General features: G+C 45.6%; 4 protein-coding genes across 10 annotated transcripts in view; 3 read left to right on the top strand and 1 right to left on the bottom strand.

Annotated features, from left to right (window-relative positions):
• Positions 1-19651, bottom strand: part of LOC132207190 (histone H3-like) — a 913943-nt gene extending 894292 nt beyond the window's left edge. Inside the window, exons 1-3 of the mRNA XM_059642400.1 lie at positions 19607-19651; positions 15421-15684; positions 12621-12954 (exon numbers count right to left, since the gene is read on the bottom strand). Coding sequence (XP_059498383.1) covers positions 12621-12951 — 331 coding nt within the window. The 5' untranslated portion in view covers positions 12952-12954; positions 15421-15684; positions 19607-19651. The remainder of the gene's footprint in view (positions 1-12620; positions 12955-15420; positions 15685-19606) is intronic.
• Positions 1-21428, top strand: part of LOC132207179 (uncharacterized) — an 87709-nt gene that overhangs the window by 5734 nt on the left and 60547 nt on the right. The window lies entirely within an intron of this gene.
• Positions 6580-9650, top strand: LOC132207090 (late histone H2A.2.2-like). The gene has a single exon (XM_059642256.1). The coding sequence runs from the start codon at positions 6595-6597 to the stop codon at positions 6985-6987; it is 393 nt and encodes a 130-aa protein (XP_059498239.1). The 5' UTR covers positions 6580-6594; the 3' UTR covers positions 6988-9650.
• Positions 19762-21428, top strand: part of LOC132207172 (uncharacterized) — a 57041-nt gene continuing 55374 nt past the window's right edge. For 3 of the 7 annotated variants that reach the window (XR_009443354.1, XM_059642373.1, XM_059642371.1), the window contains exons 1-2: positions 19762-20002; positions 20694-20775. The gene's annotated coding sequence lies outside the window, so the exon portion shown is untranslated. Of the gene's footprint in view, positions 20116-20693; positions 20776-21428 lie in introns of all 7 variants that reach the window. The other 4 variants (XM_059642372.1, XR_009443355.1, XM_059642374.1 and 1 more) reach the window with 4 other exon arrangements.

Below are 21428 nucleotides of genomic sequence, written 5' to 3'. Positions count from 1 at the left end.
CTGATGTCACCTTGAAGAACAGCCCTTGATACAATTTCTGTCAGTTAGACTCTGCTCTCTTGGAGTTACAAAACCTTTTTGCTTTTACATCACACAATCCATTGCACAAAACAAATGCATGGAGCAATAACTGACAGGCACAGGCTGATAACTGCACTCCTGCGTTCTTAAAGCAGAAACTGACAGGCTTGGGCTGATAACTAAACTCGGAGGTTCACAAAGCAGCAGCTGGCATGTACAGATTGATAACTATATACTTCGATATTCACAGAGCAGAAACAGACAGAGAAAGATTGACATCTGTACTCTTATTCATGTGGTATAAACATTATAGGTACAGATTTCTAACTCCACTCATTGACACACCGAGCAGAAACTGACAAGGAGAAATTATTTATATTTCAATACCAGGACTGGCAAATCCAAATTGCTAAGCACATTCACAGCACACTCACTGGCTGATAGGGAACGATTGATAAATGTCCTGAAATAGTCATGTAACAGAGACTACCAGTTACAGATTTATAACTGCACACTCAGACACACAGCTGAAACTGACAGGGACTGACCGGTAAATGGACTCGGACATTCGTCTGGTAGTTAATGACAAAACATAGAACGTAGAACATTACAGCACAGTACAGGCCCTTTGGCCCTCGATGTTGTTGTGCCGACCTGTCATACCGATCTCAAGCCCATCTAACCTACGCTATTCCATGTACATCCATATACTTATCCAATGACGCCTTAAATGTACCCAAAGTTGGCGAATCTACTACCGTTGCAGGCAAAGTGTTCCATTCCCTTACTACTGAGTCAAGAAATTACCTCAGACATCTGTCCTATATCTTTCACCCCTCAATTTAAAGCTATGCCCCCTTGTGCTCACCGTCACCATCCGAGGAAAACGGTTCTCCCTATCCACCCTATCTAACCCTCTGATTATTTTATATGTTTCAAGTCACCTCTCAACCACCTTCTCTGTAATGTAAGTCCCTCAGCCTTTCCTCAAGACCTTCCCTCCATATCAGGCAACATCCTAGTAAATCTCCTCTGCACCATTTCCAAAGCTTCCACATCCTTCTTATAATGCGGTGACCAGAACTGTACACAATGCTCCAAGTGCAGCCGCACCAGAGTTTTGTATGGCTTCACCATAACCTCTTGGTTCCAGAACTCGATGAATAAAAGCTGAAACACTGTATGCCACCTTAACACCCCTGTCAACCTGGGTGGCAACTTTCAAGGATCTGTGTACATGGACGCCGAGATCTCTCTGCTCATCTACACTACTAAGAATCTTACCATTAGCCCTGTACTTTGCCTTCTGGTTACTCCTACCAAAGTGCATCACCTCATACTTGTCTGCATTAAAATCTATTTCCCACCTCTCAGCCCAGCTCTGCAGCTTATCGATGACTCTCTGCAACCTACAGCATCCTTCGTCACTATCCACAGCTCCACCGACCTTTGGTGTCGTCTGCAAATGTACTAACCCATCCTTCTACGCCCTCATCCAGGTCATTTATAAAAATGACAAACAGCAGTGGACCCAACAGCGACCCTTGCGGTACACCATTAGTAACTGCTCTCCAGGATGAACATTTCCCATCAACTACCACCCTCTGTCTTCTTTCAGCAGGCCAATTTCCGATCTAAACTGCTATATCTCCCACAATTCCATTCCTCCGCATTTTGCACAATAGCGTCTTGTGGGGAATCTTATCAAATGCCTTGCTGAAATCGATAAACACCACATCAACCGGTTTACTCTCATCTACCTGTTTGGTCACCTTCTCAAAGAACTCTAAGGTTTGTGAGGCACGACCTTCCGTTAACAAAACCATGCTGACTATCCCTAATCAATTTTATTCTTTTCTAGAATATAAATCCGATCCCTTATAACCTTTTCCAACACTTTACCAACAACTGTGGTAAGGCTCACTGGTCTATAATTACCAGGGTTGTCTCTACTCCCCTTCTTGAACAGGGAAACCACATTTGCTATCCTCCAGTCATCTGGCACTATTCCTGAACTTTTGATCACAAATCTATCATATCCACACAGCAAAAACTGACAGAAACAGATTAATAATAAAACTCCCAGTTTCATATTTGTTTAAACTGACAGGTACAGTTTGATAACTATCAGATTTTCACAGCAGAATCTGACAATAACTGATCGATTACTAAACTCAGATTGACAAGCAAATACAAAACAGGTATAGAAGTGACAACTACACTCATGCATTGACCACCAGCAACTGATGTGTAGGTGCACAGCTACACTCATTCACATGGCAGTAACAGAGAGCTACAGCTTAATAACTACAGTCACCCACCTGCATTACAGTAACTGTCAGGGGCAGGTTGATAACACTCACACACTTATGTGACGGAAACTGACATGTACTGATAATAACTAAACCCATCTATGGATACAGCAGAAACTGACAGAGACTGATAATTGCACTTCCATTATCATTGCAGAAACTGAGATTGATAACTGCACCCTCTCATTCACATGGCAAAAACTGAGTGTACAGATTTGATAACCATAGCCACACATTTGCTTTGCAATATGTGACAGGGATGGGATAATCCTTCCTGCAAAATGTTACAAGAAAGCAAGAGAACTAATTAATTAATAATTCACAGCAGAAACCTAGAGGTATAATCCTGATAATTACACAAGAATATTCACTGGGGAGACACTGACAAGGTTCAGATTGATAATGACAATCTCATTCATACAACAGAAATTGGTTGGTACGCACTGAAAAGCACAGTCTCATAATTACAGAACAGAAACTGACAATCACAGACGGATAACTACATTTTCATATTCACATGTCTGAAAATGACTGTTAGGATTGAATGAATATGGTGCATTTTTACAAGCAGAAACATTCAAGGTTACGCTAACAACTGCACCCACACATTCAAAGCTCGGAACTGACAGGTAAAGATGAAAAGCCAAGCTCACGTGTTGACATAGCAGAAACTGAGAAGCACAGTCTGAAGCCTGCTCTCTGACATTCAGATAGCAGAAAACGACTGGCACAGATGGATAAGTATACTCACCTTGCAGACACTGACACGAACATTCCCACATCACCAACAATCAGGTAAAGACTTACAACGGCATTCTCATATTCACAAAGGGGGGAAAAAAAATAATCACAGTCAAGTCCAATTTGATAACTTCTCAAATAAACACAGGGCAGAATCTCACAGGTCCCCGTCAGTCTCTGCTGTGTGAATACATAAGTAATTTAACAAAGGCTCACCAATGTGTGAGACATGAATAGATCAACAAATAAACTCATATCCACAGACCCACTCACATTGTGTAGTCCCATTCATGGATCTGGACACTTAGTTTGTTTCTGGACTTCACTCAATTGGGATGGAATTAACAAAAAGAAAAATCACAAGACAAAGAAGCAGCTCAGATCAAGAGTGGAATCAAACACCTAATTCTGTTCAGATTCCTGGCTTGAAATTAAATATTGTAATGATTATTAACTGAACATTGCATCCAATAATGAAATATCACTGAACTTGGCTGATGTTGACTTGCAGGAGGGTTTTCTTCTGTCTTCCTCCAGGCAAATACGTGAGGGACTAAGAGAAAGTAATATTCCCTCGGCACAAAGCCAAGTGTGACCAGCTGCTTCTAACAAACGGAAGGTATGTTACCGCTGTCAGAGCAGAGAGCATCCTTTCCACAGTCACAGACCAGATTGAGTCAGACACACATTGAGGTCAATTTCCAGTGAGATTTGTTCCAACAACACAGAGGAAATAGAAGTTTTGTTTTTTTCCACCATTCACAATGCACACCTGCCCAGTTCGAACAAATTTCAGCATTTCAAGTGTTTTGCGAGATCTGCAGCTCGGATAGCGGATAATGTTGAGCTGGCTTGCTTTTCTTCATATATTTCATCACCATGCTCAGTGGTATCATCAGTGGAGCCTCCAATGAGTCAATGTTATTCCACGCCCTGTGGAATTTATACTGTATGGTCCATTATGGTGACTACTATCACTTCTGGTTTTGATCTGTCTGAGTTTTCATTTTTGGGGTCCGATTCTATAATCTTGTTGATTGAAGTATGCATGGAAAACCATGCCTCTCGGAATTGCTGTGTGTCTGTGTTTGGCTTGGGCTACCATGGTTACTTTGTCCCATGTTAACCTGATGGCCTTTATTGTCTGAATATGTGATACATTCAGACAACCAAGGCCATCAGTTGAAATGGGGCAAAGTTACCATATTAAAAAGAAAGAACTGTGGATGCTGTAAATCAGGAACAAAAGACAGACTTGCTGGACAAGCTCTGCAGCTCAGCAGTAACTGGTTCTGAGGAAAGGTTACTGGACCCGCAAGGCTAACTCTCTGTTTTTCCCTTCACCGATGCTGCCTGACCTGAGCTTTTTCCAGCACCTTTTATTTTTGTTGTGTAAGATAACCATAGCAGCCTAAGCCAAACATAGACATGTTAAGGAATTCCTAGAGACATTGTTCTCCACACAAACATAGAATTGGACCCCATGTATAAACCCATATAGATCAAAACTGAAATGACAGTACTCAGCATAACAGACCTGACAGTGCAAATTCCAAGCAGAGGAGAATCACATTGCATCAGCAGAGGCTCCACTGATGATGTCACCTAGCATGGTGGCAAAACGTCCGAACAAAAACATGACAGCTCACTGACCAAGTCAACAACATCACATTTCTGCATTCACAGCCCATTGACATTTACACCGTTTTTGAAGATGGACAGACTGAATACTTGTCCAAAATACACACTCAAACTGAATATAATCTGCATTAAATGACTCTGATAACAGCTACCACATAACAAATTGCATCGTCACAGAGAATATTACTGGCTGCCAAAGTTCAGCCGTGTTGTCAAATAGAAACTGACAAGCATGTGTTGATTCCTCTGCTCAATCATTCACCCTGTAGAAACAGGCAAAAAACAGGTTGACACTCTCTCATATATGGAAAAAAAGTTTGCTATACCATTCTCAAATTCACATTTGAAAAATGATATGTACAAATTAATATTTATGCTCACATATCAAACTACATGTACCCAAATGATAACTACGCTTATATATCCACAGCATATCAACAATCCGTTCTTCTCTGTTGCTAACACTCCAGTTTCACAGCATAACTTCACAGGTCCAATTTTATAAATGCATTTAAATATCCACAGACTTAACAGTTTTTTTTAGGTGCGGTGTGATAATGGCAGTAGATTCACCAACTTTAGGTACATTTAAGTTGTCATTGGATTAGCATGTGGACATACATGGAATAGTGTAGGTTAGATGGACTTCAGATCGGTATGACAGGTTGGCATACTATTGAGGGCTGAAGGGCCTGTACTGTGCTGTAATGTTCAATGTAACTACACTCCAATTTTCACAAGCAGATTCTCATAGGTACGTACTGATCATGAACTTCACGTATCCATGAAGCAGAAATGGACAGGAACAGCTTGGTAATAACCCTCCCAATGTCATACAGCTTGAACTGACAGGTACACTTTGATAACTATATGCATATCAACAGTGCAGTATCTGACACCTATGTATTGGTAACTACACACATACACACTCTCACACACACACTCTCACGGAGCAGAAAATGAGAAATATAAATGGATAACTAAACAGACATATTGACATTGCAGAAATTGACAGGCTACATGGATAACTACACTCATATCTTGCAGCAGAAACTGATAGTGACACTGATTGGAGAGCCGAAGTGGGAGAGAGAGTAAAATTTGTCAAATCAACAGAAAGCAAAAAGCACTGGTCACAGCACGTCAGCACTCGTCTGTGACCAAGGTACTCCGAGTAAAACTGATACCAAGACACGCTGGCAGGTGTCTGAGGAATGTACGAATAGTTTGGGCCTCGATATATTGGAGATTTGAAGAAGGACGTCAAACCTTTCGAGGAAACAAAAAGTAAAGGGTCTTGACGGAACAGGCAATTTAAAATAGTGTCTAAAGATGGTGCGCACGATTAATGCTCTCTTTCAGGGAAAAAAAAGTTATCGTTTGGTTTATTAACATATCGAGGTGTTTTTGAAATGTGAAATGAATATGCAGGTGCAGAGTGCAGATTTCGGCCCCTTTTTGCCGCTTGCATTTAAGTTTTTGAAAATCCGATTCAAGGTCAGAAATGGACATTCCACTCGGTTCGGGAATGCGGGAAAGGGAGATGAAGTCAAATATACATTCATAATCTAAAAGTAAATGTATTCGCGCATTCTGTTCTGTTCAACGTCCGAGTTTTCGTTAAATATTGGCGGGCTTTTCGAGTTTGAAAGAAAGCGGCTGATGATTTGGCGCCGGGATTTTCCGGCCTCCTGCCCGGGCCCTCTCCGGATTGGTGAGGGAAGCAGATATCTGATTGGGCATTGAAACGACATTAGGAGATACTGAACAATGTGACCAATCAGCAATGGCCGCACCCCCATTCCTCCCGAAGGTATAAGAGGGCGGGATGTGGCCGCTTTCCGGCATTCTCTGTGAAAGTGTTTGTGAGTTTGTGGCGATGTCTGGAAGAGGAAAGGGCGGTGGCGGTAAAGCTCGGTCGAAGGCGAAGTCCCGGTCGTCCCGGGCTGGGCTGCAGTTCCCGGTGGGCCGTGTTCACAGGCTCTTAAGAAAGGGTAACTATGCTGAGCGTGTGGGTGCCGGAGCGCCGGTCTATCTGGCTGCGGTGCTCGAGTACCTGACGGCTGAAATCCTCGAGCTGGCCGGTAACGCGGCCCGGGACAACAAGAAGACCCGCATCATCCCCAGGCACCTCCAGCTGGCCGTGCGCAACGACGAGGAGCTCAACAAGCTGCTGGGAGGTGTGACCATCGCTCAGGGCGGGGTGCTGCCTAATATTCAGGCCGTGCTGCTGCCCAAGAAAACCGCCGCTGGGGGCGCCACTAAAAAGTGAAGAGACCGTTCTGTAACTTGACAATCCAAAGGCTCTTTTAAGAGCCACCCACAACATCAGTGAAAGAGTCTCAGACCTCGTTTTTGTTCGATTGATTTAATTTTAAATATACAGAGCCTGGAACTTCGCAACGTCAAATTTCAATCACATCATTCATTGATCCTGTAGTTGTCACAGTTCGATAGAAAATGAAATCCATCCTGCTGCTCCTGATTTCGGTAATATTTCCATTCAGAGCTGGCAGCCGATGATCAGGAAGAAGTTATGATGAGCTTATTATAAATTACAATGTATGACATAATTGGAGAACAGAATAATCGTTTTGCAAATACGTTTTCCAGTCCCACTGCTTGTTGTTCACTGCCAATTTCACATCTCCCTTCATCGCATTAGAGAAAGCGAAAGTGACCCGGGACAGCACGTTGCAGGGTCATTTGCTTCTGATAATGAACGGCCGCTGACCCTCTGCGCATTAATCTCAGGTGCAGCTCATTTTCCTGCCTTTGATATTATCGAGTCCTCACAGTGTGGAAGCAGGCCATTCGGCCCATCGAGGCCCGACTGACCCTCTGAAGAGCATCTCTCACAAAGTGCCCTTCCATATCCCTGTCACTCTGTCTTTCTCTGGACACACTGGGCCCATAGCATAGCCATGCCACATAAAGTGCACATCTTTGGACTATGGAGGAAACCAGAGCACCTAGAGGAAATCCTCAAAGACACGAAGGCCACCCACCAGCCTACCTTTTATCCTGGGAGAAGTAGCCCTGGCCTGTACAGCTTCTCCCTGAAGCTGAGCCCCTTACAAATCTTTTATGAATGTTTAAGCTTAAAGTTAAAAACAAAAGCTTCTCGTCAATCTGGCTGTTCATCATCTTGAAACCTTGGATGAACTGTCTAATCCATTCCCTACGGCAGACCAGGAGTGCAGCATCAAAAGGGGACGACCAGGGCTGTTTCAGAAAATTCAGCGGAGAAGGCTTCAGCAAATCCATCAAAGATACCAAGGGGCAGGACTGGAACAGTTTAGTGGCCCCAACCAACCAAACTGAGCAAAGCAAGATCGTGGACAAAGACAGTTCCCACCCTGATGCTGTCTATGCTTGGTTGACACAGAATGCCAGCAGCGTGGTGTCCACTGCCCCGCCAGGCCTCAACGCACCTGTTCTATCGGTCACTGCAGTTGTCAGATCCGTCTTCCTGGTGAGAACACCCAAGGAAAGTAACAGACCTGGACTGAAGCACCAACTCTGCATGTAATTCCTGTGGGGAGGTACTCTCTGACATCTTTGTCTCCCTCTGACAAGCTGTACTCTGCACCTGCTTGAGAAGACCACCATTATCCCAGTCCTAAAATCTACATGCAATATGACTTCATCTGTACTGCCCAGTGGCTCTGGCATCCAAAATCATGAAGTGCTCAGAGATGCTGGTCATGGCCCACTTGAACTCTCGACTTTCAGCCTGCCTCAATCCCTTGCAATTTTCCCACTAATGCAACAGGCCCACAGCAGATGCCCTTTTCCCAGCCCTGCAATCATCCCTGGAACATCTGGGCAACAAGGCCACCTACAATCAGGCTTCTGCTCATCAACTACAGCTCAGTCTTCAACACCATTATCCCTGCAAGACGGAACTCAAAACTAACACCTCAGGCTTGGCTCCTCCCTGTGCAACTGACTCCTCAGCTTCCTGAAACACAGACCACAAATCAAGAAGATAGGCAACTGAATCTCCTCTGCGAGGACATTCAAACACTGCAACCCTCAAGAATGCATTCTCAGGTCCCTACTGTACTCCTTGTATACTCACTATTGTTGTCAAATTCTGAATGAATGCCACCTATAAGTTTGCTGTTGACAACACTATGATGGGATGGATAATAAATAATGATGATTCAGATGACAGGAAGGAGATGGAGGGTTTGGTGACGTGGTGCAATTATAAAAAGAAAACTGAATGGTCACAAAACAAAAGAACTTATAATTGGTTTCAGAAGGAAAAGAGCAGAACACACCCTCAGGTCCATCAACAGAGCAGGGTGCTGAGAGTGTCAATTTCCCAAGAGTTACAATAACCAACAACCTTCATGGGACTTCCCACATAGATGCAATGGTAATGAAGGCACAAAAAGGCCTCGTCTTCCTGAGGCTGCTCATGTATTTGGCATGTTACTCATGCACCATAGAAAGCATACTGTCTGGGTTCATCAAGGCCTGATATGGAACCTGCTCTGTCCTGTTCCACGAGCAACTATGGAAGGTTGTGTTCACACCCCACACCGTCACGGCACCCAACTTCCCAACCATGGGCTCTCATTGCTGTGCAAAGCCTGAGACATCAAAATCCATCCAACCCCAGTGGTGCCCTCCTACAACCTCTTGCATCAGGCAGAAGATACAGAAGCTCGAACACCCACACCAGCAGGTTCAAGAACAGATTCTTCCCTGTCATTGTCAGACTGACGAATGGAATCTTAAATTTCAAAAGTGTTGATCTTGCCTGCATACATCCTGTGGAGTGTAACTTGTATGCCTTATCATTTCCATTTTTCACATTATGACCTGTATGTGCTTACTGACTATGATCTGGCTATACTGCTCGCCAACAAAACCATTCACTATTTAGGAACATGTCACAATAAATCTAACTAAATTCCTGTAGCAGAGAGACCAGAATTGAATGCATTATTCCAAGTGTTCTAATCCATGTCCTGTAAAGCTGCAACTTGTCCTCCCAACTACTGTTCTCAATATACTGGCCAAATTTTCCGAAGGATACCATCAGCAACAAATGTTGAAACAGAAGTTAAACAAGATACAACCTTATTTTCAAAAGGCTGAAAAAGCCACCCCAGTGCCCCCTGAAAGAAGTTTTGTACAAGATGTGATAATGTGATAATGGGCCAGTTGGAGGTTTCAGTTCAGTGGTGGTTAATGCAGCTAAATTGTACGTGTTCAAATATCATGAAATAAAAACAAAAACGGCAACTTCTGATCAGGTTCCAGTTTCACAACTGATTTTTCTTTTTGTGAAGAGAAGGTGTGTGGCCAAGATATTGTCAATTCACACATTCTTTCCAAGCAGTTTTAAAAGGCAATCATTTCACGTTGAACATCTGTCTCTGCCTCAATTATATGAAAAGAGCACGTCCTTAAAAACAAGACACATTGCTGAATTTACCTTCACCCATTTGTTCAAAATGTGGGAAACTGGCATATTTACTGTCAACCCCTCATGCCTCCAGTAGCTTGTGAGCAGGTGTCAGCACTAGAAACATATTCAACCCTAATCATCAAAGCCCTGAAGCCTGCATGCATGTTACATTTATTATAAATACAGAGGTTAAAGCGGTTTGAATTTGTTCATCAGATTATGAGCATCACTGGCTCGGCTAAACCACCTGTAATTGCCATAGAGCCATTATATATAAGTCAATATCAGTGATGGGAGTGTGGAGTCACACCTAAAAGGGAGAGAGAACATAATAAACTCCAGTAACTCATTGTTCAGCCACTTCCATTTGCTCAAGTTGCTTTTTTTGACTCCATTTCCAGGGTGACAAGCCTTAGTGGGGTATGGATCATGTGCTTCACCCCTGGCAAACAAAGCAATTACCATCTATTTCAGTCAGAGAAAATGGGAACTGCAGATGCTGGAGAATCTGAGATAACAAAGTGTGGGGCTGGATGAACACAGCAGGCCAAGCAGCATCTTAGGAGCACAAAAGCTGATGTTTTGGGCCTAGCCCCTTCATCAGAAAATGGGGGCTGGGGAGGCAATTCTGAAATAAATAGGGAGAGAGTGGGAGGCAGACTGAAGATGGATGAAGGAGAAGATAGGTGGAGTAGCAAGTATAGGTGAGGAGTTAGAGAGGGGATAGATCAGCCTGGGGAGGATGGACAGGTCAAGGGGGGGAGATAAGGTCAGTAGGTAAGAAATGGAGATGTGGGTGGGAGGAGGGGATAGGTGAGAGGAAGAAAGGGTTAGGGAGACAGGGTGGGGGCGAGCTGGGCTGGTTTTGGGATGCAGTGGGGAGAGGGGAGATTTTGAAGCTGGTGAAATCGATAGCACTAGGCTGCAGGGTTCCCAAGTGGAACATGAGTTGCTGTTCCTGCAACCTTCGAGTGGCATCATTATTGCACTGCAGGAGGCCCAGGAGGGACATTTGCCTAAGAAGTGGGAGGGTGAGTTAAAATGGTTCACGACTGGGAGGTGCAGTTGTTTATAGCAAACCGAGTGTAGGTGTTCTGCAAAGCTGTCCCTAAGCCTCCACTTGGTTTCCCCAATGTAGAGGGAGCCACAACGGGTACAGTGGATACAGAATAACACATTGGCAGATGTGCAGGTGAACATCTGCTAGATGTGGATCATCTTGGGGCCTGGGATGTAGTTGAGGGAGGAGGGGTGGGGGGCAAGTGGAGCACTTCCTGCAGTGGCAGGTGAAAGTGCCAGGCGTGGTGGGGGTGGAGGGGAGTGTGGAGTGGACAAGGGAGTCGCAGACAGAGTGGTCTCTCCGAAAGGTAGATCAGAGTGGGGATGGAAAAAATGTCTTGTGGTGGGGTCGGATTGTAGATGGTGGAAGTGTCAGAGTTCACCTCCCACTCATGAACTATTTTAACTCCCACTCCCATTCCTCAGACGACATGTCCAACCTGGGCCTCCTGCAATGCCATAGTGATGTCACCCATAGGTTTCAGGAACAGCAACTCATTCTCCATTGGTGCCCCATTGATACATTGACAGGGATGAACTTTCGTGGAATCTCGACACAGCAGGAAATGGCCTTTCGAGCCTGATCGATCCTCCGAAGAACATGGAAAGAACAGCTGATGCTATAAATCAGGAACAAGACCAGAAGTAGCTGAAAAAGCTCAACAGGTCTGGCAGTCGTGAAGAAAATAAAATCCAGAGTTGACGTTTCAGCTCCGGCCACCCTTGCAGTTCTGAGGAAAGCTCACGGGACCCGAAAACTTAGCTCTGATTTTTTTTTCTTCTTCAGAGATGTTGCCAGACCTGCTGAGCTGTTTCAGCAACTTCTGGTTTTGCTGCGACAAGCATCAACCGAAACAGGCTGGGGCCTGAGGGAAAGTGTGATGTCTGGTCTGAACCCCCTACATATTGGCGGGCTTTTCAGATTTGAAATAAAAGCGGTTGATGATTTGGCGCCAATTATTTCTCCCGCCCAACTTCCCAGCCGTGTTCAGTTCGAGTGGGGTAACACCAAGGGATGCATAGGCAGGGAGGTGCTTTCCTGTCACTCAAATCTCCAGCACACTGGGAGGCTTCAATTATGTACTGCCATCAATTTATATCTTCCCCACAGCAATGTCCGTTTTGTCTTCTAATTAACGTGACAAATCCACTTCTCGGCCAGATTGAAATTGTTTAATAACAGACGAAACGACACAATACAACAGCAGAAAAAAACTGGGCGCATAATAAAGTAACCAACATTGCCAATCGATTGCTGCTCTCTCGGGACAGTTTAGTGGCTCTGAAAAGAGCCGTTGCGTTTCTCGGGGTGAATGTGCAGGGCCGGGCACGCTCCGTTTAGGCGCGCTCCCCGCGGATCCGCCGCGCCAGCTGGATGTCTTTGGGCATAATGGTGACCCGCTTGGCGTGGATGGCACACAGGTTGGTGTCCTCAAACAGCCCCACCAGGTAAGCCTCGCTGGCCTCCTGCAAGGCCATTACGGCCGAGCTCTGGAAGCGCAGGTCGGTCTTGAAGTCCTGAGCGATCTCCCGCACCAGGCGCTGGAACGGCAGTTTGCGGATCAGCAGCTCGGTGGATTTCTGGTAGCGGCGGATCTCCCGCAGAGCCACCGTGCCGGGCCTGTAGCGATGAGGCTTCTTCACTCCGCCCGTGGCCGGAGCGCTCTTGCGGGCCGCTTTGGTCGCCAGCTGCTTGCGGGGAGCTTTCCCTCCAGTGGATTTGCGCGCTGTCTGCTTGGTTCTGGCCATTCTCTGCAACACACACACAAGCTGCTGCTGTCAATGCCGACGCCGCTGCTGCGCTGCCTATTTAAGGGAATGGAGAGCCCGCCCTAGAGCTGGGATTGGATACAGTCCCGTCCCTCAATCCCCTGAGAAACAGCTCCGGAAGGGACAGAAAAGGCCGAATAATATTTTTTGGAGGCTGATTGGTTAACTTGAAATGACAGTTGGCCTCTTTCAAAAAGCCCGCCGATTTTACCCTCGCGATCCTGAGTTTAAAGTAAATATTTAAAAGGATAATAAAGTCCGCCTCCGATCAAATCGTGTACTTTGCAAACTAAGTTTTTTGAATAAACTCTACATCAGCGGAGACAGGACGACAGGACTGCCTCATCTGTCTGTAACAGGCGTGAGGAAAGGGGGAGGGCGTGTAATACAGCCGGACAAACATGATGAACGGAACGTATAACTGCCGTTAATGCATCTAAATACCGCCGAATAAAGCATTTTAAAAGCTAATATGGTGCAACACAGTGTAACGAATAAAGTTACACAAACTCAATTTAGCGGCATTTCTACCTTTCGCCTAGGTTATAATTAGTCCCAAGATAATTTGGCGTTGCTTCCTGCAACAGGCTGATGGAAAGTAAATTAAAACTTTCACAGTTGTCCCAGAATCAAAACTGAAAGAAATATCATTCCTGTAACGGTTAATGAAATACAAATACAGCAATATATGCTAACTCCAGCCCCCAACTGGATCTGTAAATAAAACTATTCTCCACAATGCAGTGAACACAATTTTCGGCAAAAGAACTGCGATCTCGAGCTTCATGTTCGAAGCAGATAAAAACAGGGACTTTTTTTCAAAGCAGTTGTGATACAATTAAACGCCCATGATCAGGCCTTTCTTAACAAGACAACACGGTTTCTTCCATTTCTACGTCAGTTTCTATTCCCCCAGCTGAATGAGACAAAATCATTTCTTGAGGATTGTGTGGTGAAGAGGGGTTTCAGAGCCTGTGTTTGACTCTTTGAGACTCTCTCCCTGCATGTGTGACAAGCAGACTGACATGAACTGACAAAGCACTAGAGCCTATGGTCTATGTGAGCAGGACCTCACACTCACATATTGTAGAGTATGGAAGAGGGGCTGAGTGTAAATCCGATAGGTAAATACGGAACGGTTATTCACATAAATCAGTGTCTAAATTATTCCTGCACTCGGAGCTAGGACAGGGATCATTTGATCCGGGCTCAGCTCTCTCCTGAAAGATGTGGTGGCTCTGAGAAGAGCCTTTGGGTTCAGGTTGTTACATGTTACACCGACTGCATCATTTCTTTGCTGCTTTCTTGGTCACTTTCGCTTTGGGCTTGGCCTTTGCCTTCGCCGATTTCGGGGCCGGCTTTGCGGCCTTGGGGCTCTTGGTCTTTTTCACTTTCTTCACGGGAGTCTTTTTCTTCGGCGTTGCTTTCTTCGCCGGTTTCTTCGGCGTTGCTGCCTTCTTGCCGCCCGCTTTCTTGCCTGTCGCTTTCTTCGCTGCCACCTTCTTGCTCGTTGTTTTCTTCACGGCTGCTTTCTTGGCGGCTGCTGCTGGTCTCGCCTTCTTTCCCACTTTTGTCTTGACTGGATTCTTTGCGAGTTTGAAGGAGCCGGAGACGCCCTGGCCCTTCACCAGAACCAGGGAGCCTTTCGCCAGGCACCTCTTGGCAGCCATCCTGATCTGTGCATTTTGCTTCTCCACATTGACCCCGCTTCTCTGCAGCGCCTTCTTTATAGCGACCAGAGACGTTCCCTTCCGATCGCTGTTCTCCCCGACAATCTTCACAATCCGCTCGCCCAACCCGGGACCGGCTGGTTTCTTCCTGGGAGCTGTCGCCTTCTTCTTCTTGGGAGACTTGGGTTTGGTGCTGGCGGAGGCTGGAGGAGCCGTTTCGGCGGCTGCACTGTCGCTCATGTCGGGAACTCTGCGCTGAATCTCTCTCTGTCAAACTGAACTGGGTCAGCAATGAAGCTGCTGGTGGCGGCACTGAGCAACTTAAAGGCAGCGAGCGGACGGCGCGGAGACAACCTGCCCTCAGCTCCCTGCTCCTGCTGCCTGTCTGTGTTTCTCTCTCGGCAGAAACTCTCCAATTCCTCTGCAATTCCGCATCTCCAGAGAGCCAGGCTCGATCGTTCCTGACCCTGACTCGGGAAGGTTTGCGGCCGAAGCGTTTTCTCTCGAATTGACGGCTCCGTTGTCGAGTTAAACGCATTTTGCTGCTGCACTGATCGCTCTCTCTGAGCTGAGCGCTGGCATTATCATCACTTTTGGGCTGAAATCTAGAAAGCAACAAACACGTTGCCTTGAATTCTAGCTTTGGGGTTTAGTGAGGGAGCAGGGGGATAAGTTGAATCGAAAATCTTTTTAATTTGCTCAAGACAGACTGGGAAATCTCATGATATGAGCGGACACACAAACACAGTTACGTTAAACTCTCCCGACCGCCCTTTACCTACAGTCTCTCTGGCACAATATTCACATCCATACAGTCGCAGGCTAGAAATATCGCGAAATATAAATGTGGGCGGATATAATTTATTTTCCTTTCAGCCTTTGCTCCGATACCCAGGGAGTTCGTTGTAGTTTTTTTCTCTCTCCTCAGTCACTGTTAAACTCTCTGAGGACGGAGCGCCGGAGATTCGCTCTTCTCCTGATTCAGCTGCAAGAGCCAATCATCTGGTTTGAAGTTACATTGATCACCCAGGTCAGTATTTTTCTGGGAATAAACAGGCAGAGAAACACAAATAATAGCAACTGAAACTAACAAATCAGCCCTTCAAACCTCTCCTCCCAGTCCTCATGAAAATGGCAGGTCATCCAACTCAATAGCCTGTGTCCGTTTCTCTCTCATATCGAATCATTCAGCATATCCTTCAGTCCAGCCATAACATGCCGAATTTAATGCCGAACTGAACTAGTTCCACCCACCTGACCCTGGCCTGTTTCCTTTCAAACCTGTCATGTTCACGTACTAATCCAAATGCCGTTTTAATGTTGTAATTGTAGCCACATCGACCATTTCGTCAGGAAGTTCATTCGACTTGCATCAGGCTCTGTGATAATAAAACCCTCGCGTATATTTTTTTGATCTTTCTCCTGTCAGTTTAAAAATGTTCATGCCGCTCTTCAATTCCCCCCTTCCCAGGCAAAGGACAGCTACCATTGTGTCTAGGCCCGAAATGTCAGCTTTTGTACTCCTCAGAGGCTGCTTGGCCTGCTGTGTTCATTTAGCTCAACACTTTGTTTTCTTGGATTCTCCAGCATCTGCAGTTCTCATTATTTTATGAACTTCTATAAGCTGACTTTCAACATGCCACACTCGAGTGAAAAAAAAGACTCGCAGCCTATCCATCCTTTCCTTATAACTCGAACCTTACATACTCGAAATATTGGTGAACTTAATCTGAACCGTCTCCACCTTAATCCTGTCCTTCCTCTAACTGGCCGACCAGAACTGTTGGCAGTATTTCAGAAGTGGCCTCACCCAATGCCCTGTGTAACGTCAATGTGAATGCCACCTCCTAAACACAAAGGACTGAGCAGCGAAGGAAAGCGTGCCAAACACCTTCTTAACCATCCTGTTGAGGTGTGATGCAGACTGAAAAGAATTCTAGGTCCTTCTCTTCTACAACACTACCCATTAATTGTACAGGGCCTACCCTTGATTGTTGCACCAAAATGCAACACCTCACAGTTATCCAGTTGAACTCCATTTTGCAGCCCAACCGATTGGGTTACGATCCCTTTGTAATCTCAGAAAACCTTCTCCATTCACTATGATAATAACTTTGCGAGCATTCACAAACATGCTTACCATGCCTTCTATATTCTGATCCACATCATTTTTATAAATGACAAACAAAAACAGAGCCAGTACAAATCCCTGTGGAAACCACTGGTGACAGGCCCCCAGACTGAAAACAAAACAGCCCTCCACTTTCACTCTCTCTCTATTGCCATTAAGCCAATTATACCTTGATTCTATTTCTTCACAATTGCTGCACACAATAACATTTTGAAATCATATAGTGTGTTGGATGGAGCTGATTTCTGCGGTCGAGAATTCCAGAGGCATACCGTTCTCTGAATGAAGAAAGCTCTCACTTTCTCAGCCCTAAATGTCCTATCCTATTTCCGAAACATGTAATTCCTACCATCAGGAATATTTTTCCAGCATTTATATTGTTTAAGTCTGCCAGTGGCTAACAGGTTTTTACAAAAATCCCTCATTTTTATGAACTTTAGCACAGAAGTTCACAAACAATTCAATCTCTCCTTCCATCCCAGCAATCTGCCCACTAAAACTACCTTTATAGTAACACCATCCTTCCTCAGATAAGGAGGCCACACCTGCTGTCAGTATTCGAGATGTTGTCTCACAGATACCCTGTTAAATTGCCACAATTTCTACTTTTCTCCTGTACTCTAATTACCTCTCCATGAAGGAAAACATACCAGTTACCTTCCTCACTGTCTGCTACACCTACATGCTTAATTTCAGTGATTGGTTTGTGAGGACACCCAGATCTCATTGCAAATTCCACTGTGTCCAACTATCGACGTCCAGAAAATAAAGTGCCTTCCTTTTATTTTGCTACCAACGTGTATAACCTTATATTATACAGTGCATTCCTGGGTCAAATTGAGGACACATTGATGGGAGGGGGAGTTGAACTGGTTCGCAACTGGGAGGTGCGGTTATTTACTGCGAGTGTAGGTGTTCTGCAAAGCAGTCTGTAAGCCTCCACTTGGTTTCCCCAATGCACAGAAGGCCACACCATGTACAGCGGATGCAGTATAACACATTGGCAGATGTGCAGGTGACTATCTGCTTGATATGGAAAGTCATCTTGGGGCCTGGGATGGGGGTGAAGGAGGTGGTGTGGGGGCAGGTGTAGCACTTCTTGCAGTTGCAGGGGAAAGTGCCGGGTGTGGTGGGGTTGTAGGGGAGTGTTGAGTGGATGAGGCAGTCGCGGAGAGAGTGGTCTCTCTGGAAGGCAGGCAAGGGTGGGGATGGAAAAATACCTTTGGTGGTGGGGTCGGATTGTAGATGGCAGAAGTGTCGGAGGATGATGTGTTGTTTCCGGAGGTTGGTGGGGTGGTATGTGAGAACGAGGGGGATTCTATTGGGGCAGTTATTGAGAGGGTGGGGTGTGAGGGATGAGGTACAGGAAATGCGGGAGACACGGCCGAGGGTGTTCTTGACCACTGTCGGGGGAGGGTGGGGTGGAATGTTGCGGCCCTTGAAGAACGAGGACATCTGGGTTGTGCAGGAGTGGAATGCCTCATCCTGGGAGCAGATGCGGCAGCGGTGACGGAATTGGGAATAGGGGATGGAATTTTTGCAGGAAGGTGGTTGGGAGGAGGTGTATTCATGGTAGCTGTGGGAGTCGGTGGGCTTGAAATGGGCATTGGTTTATAGGTCAGAGATAATGGGAACTGCAGATGCTGGAGAATCCAAGACAACAAAATGTGAGGCTGGATGAACACAGCAGGCCAAGCAGCATCTCAGGAGCACAAAAACTGACGTTTCGGGCCTAGACCCTTCAGCAGAGAGCTCTCTGATGAAGGGTCTAGGCCCAAAACGTCAGCTTTTGTGCTCCTGAGATGCTGCTTGGCCTGCTGTGTTCATCCAGCCTCACATTTTGTTGTATTGGTTTATAGGTGGTCGCCTGAGATCGCGACAGAAAGGTCCAGGAGGGTGAGGGATGTGTTAGAGATGGTCCAGGTGAACTTGAGGTTGGGGTGGAAGGTTTTGATGAAATGGATGAACTGTTCGAGCTCCTCTTTGGAGCATGAGGCAGCACCAATACATTCATCAATGTAACTGAGGAAGAGGTGGGGTTTGGGGCCAGTGTAGGTGCGGAAGAGGGACTGTTCCACATTACCTACAAAGAGACAGGCGTAGCTTGGGCCCATTCCTCAGACGACATTTCCATCCTGGGCGTCCTGCAGTACCCTTAGTTTGCAGGAAAAACAACTCGTATTCCGCTAGGGAACCCTGCAGCCCAATGGGATCAATGTGGATTTCACCAGCTTTAAAATCTCTCCTCCACACACTGCGTCCCAAAACCAGCCCAGCTCGTCCCAGCCTGCCTAACCTGTTCTTCCTCTCACCTATCCCCTCCTCCCACCTCAAGCCGCACCTCCATTTCCACTCTGCTAACCTCATCTTGCCCCCTTGACCTATCTGTCCTCCCCGGGCTGACCGATCCCCTCCCTAACTCCCCATCCATACTCTCCTCTCCACCTATCTTCTCCTCTGTCCATCATCAGTCCACCTCCCCTCTCTTCCCATTTATTTCAGAATCCTCTGCCCATCCCCCTTTTCTAATGAAGGGTCTAGGCCCGAAACGTCAGCTTTTGTGCTCCTCAGATGCTGCTTTGCCTGCTGTATTCATCCAGCTCGACACTGTGTTGTCATAAGATTAGACGTGATGTTTTGAATTAGGGAGCACATCTAAAGGGTCGAATGGCCGGCAGCTACTCCACTTGCCCATCAGATTGTGAGAGAGCCGCAGGGAGGCAGTTACTGACATGTTCCGGGAAACGATCGAAGTTCATCGTTCAGCTTCTGTTTCACGCTCTTGTTTTTGCGAATTGGAATTGAATCGTGGGAAAGAAAAGTCATTACATACAAACGTTCTCTGCTCTTTCCCCCACAGCCCTCAGTTGCTTTGCTGAAACTGGGAGAAAAGTGAATCGGGGAAATGATCAATTGATATTTGTTTCTGGGAATTATTCGGAAAAGTAGCGCATGCGCGATTTCCCCCACCCACTCGAAAAAGAGCATTTGTTTGTTTAGAGGAGCGCATGCGTAAGGCCTTCCCCCAGCGCTGCCATTGAGGAGCATTGACTCAGTGAGTAGAAGAGGTTTGTTTGAAACAGGCCGCAATGGAGAGACCAGCGCCCAGGGAAGCGAGGGAACAGCAGGCTCCTTCCAGCAGCGCATCGAGATGTGAGTCTGGGACACAGAGGGGGCTCCGAGACCGGCATTGATTCGGGCTCAGTTCAGGGAGAACCGGGGGCTGTAGGTAAGAGGCCGAGCGGAGCAGGAACTGGTCCCGGAACTTGAAGAGAGAGGCCTTTCTCGGGCTGTGTGTGGGCCTGCTGAGGGAGACACAGCGGCAAGAAGCTGCTGCTGGGGGTCAGTCTTGTAGCTTTTAGTCTTCTAAACACTACTGGAAATTCATTGTTTGGCTTCTGTTTCATGCTGTTTGTTAACATTGTGCAGTCTAAGTCGAAACACAGATAAGACTATGGAAGTATAAGAACCCTGTAACGGACATTGATCAGAGTCAATGTATTCTACAGTTAGTGCTTTGGGATTTGGTAACGGCGCAGACATCGCAGTGGCTTTGGGTAGCACCTTACGTAGAGCTGTCCAATTATCGTTCCACTTCTGGATTTTACTCAATTGGTATCGAAGCATATATATTTAAAACAGAAATTATCCTTAGACAAGGAGCAGCTCAAGGTTAAAATGGAATCAGAGCTGTGTTTGAATTGATGACTTTAAAGTAAAGGCAGAAGTCTCATGACGCTGTCATCATCCGACAGGTTATTTTAAAATGATAGGCTTTTGGAGCACTGGTCTTCATCAGAAGAAGTTAAAGAAAAGAATCATCCTAATAATTACTAACTGAATATTACATTAATCTTTTTGACATTGTAAAACTTAGTTGATGTTGATTTACAGGAGTAAACTCTTCTGTCTTCCCCCAGGAAAATACTTGCAGGAACAAGACAATGTAATACTTGGCCAATACAAAGCTAAGGGTGACCAGCTGCTTCTAACAAACAACAGGTATGTTACCATGTCCGAGCAGAGAACATCCTTTCCACAGGCACAGAGCAAATTGAGTCAGAGATACATTAAACTCAATTTCTGGTGACATGCTTTCAAGACAACAGTCAAACACAACCAACAAAATACAAATAGTTCTTTCTCTCCCTCTGTTTTCTCAACACACACCACCCCATTTCAAAAAAATTCATCATTTGTAGCCTATTGGCATTTACAACATTTTTGAAAATGAATAGACTGAATTTTCATCTGAAATAGACACAAAAGAACTGCAGTAAATCTGCATTTAGTAACTATGTTTTCAAAGTTACTGTCAAGGTGAAGAAATAGTTCATGCTGCTACATAGTTACACCAACCATACATCTAGCAGATAATGAGGACAGATATGGAGGAAAACATTGACATTATTATCAGTAACCGAGCAGGACAGCATTAATCTTTTGTCAAATAGATGTCCCAGGCACAGCCAGAACAATTAAATAATGTGCCTTCAAAATGCACATCCTGTCCCAAAGCCTAACGTAGAATGCCAGCAGAGTGTGTGTGCACACTTTCTGGCACACACGCACTCCACTGAGTTGTAAATATATACACTATCCCCATCACATGTGTTACACCATCTAACAGCCATGAAGATCATGTATATTGCAAA

Source organism: Stegostoma tigrinum, chromosome 44 (genome assembly GCF_030684315.1).
Source record: "Stegostoma tigrinum isolate sSteTig4 chromosome 44, sSteTig4.hap1, whole genome shotgun sequence".
NCBI classification, from domain to species: domain Eukaryota; kingdom Metazoa; phylum Chordata; class Chondrichthyes; order Orectolobiformes; family Stegostomatidae; genus Stegostoma; species Stegostoma tigrinum.
The sequence above is the reverse complement of the archived record's forward strand: the minus strand, read 5'-3'. Positions and strand labels throughout refer to the sequence as shown.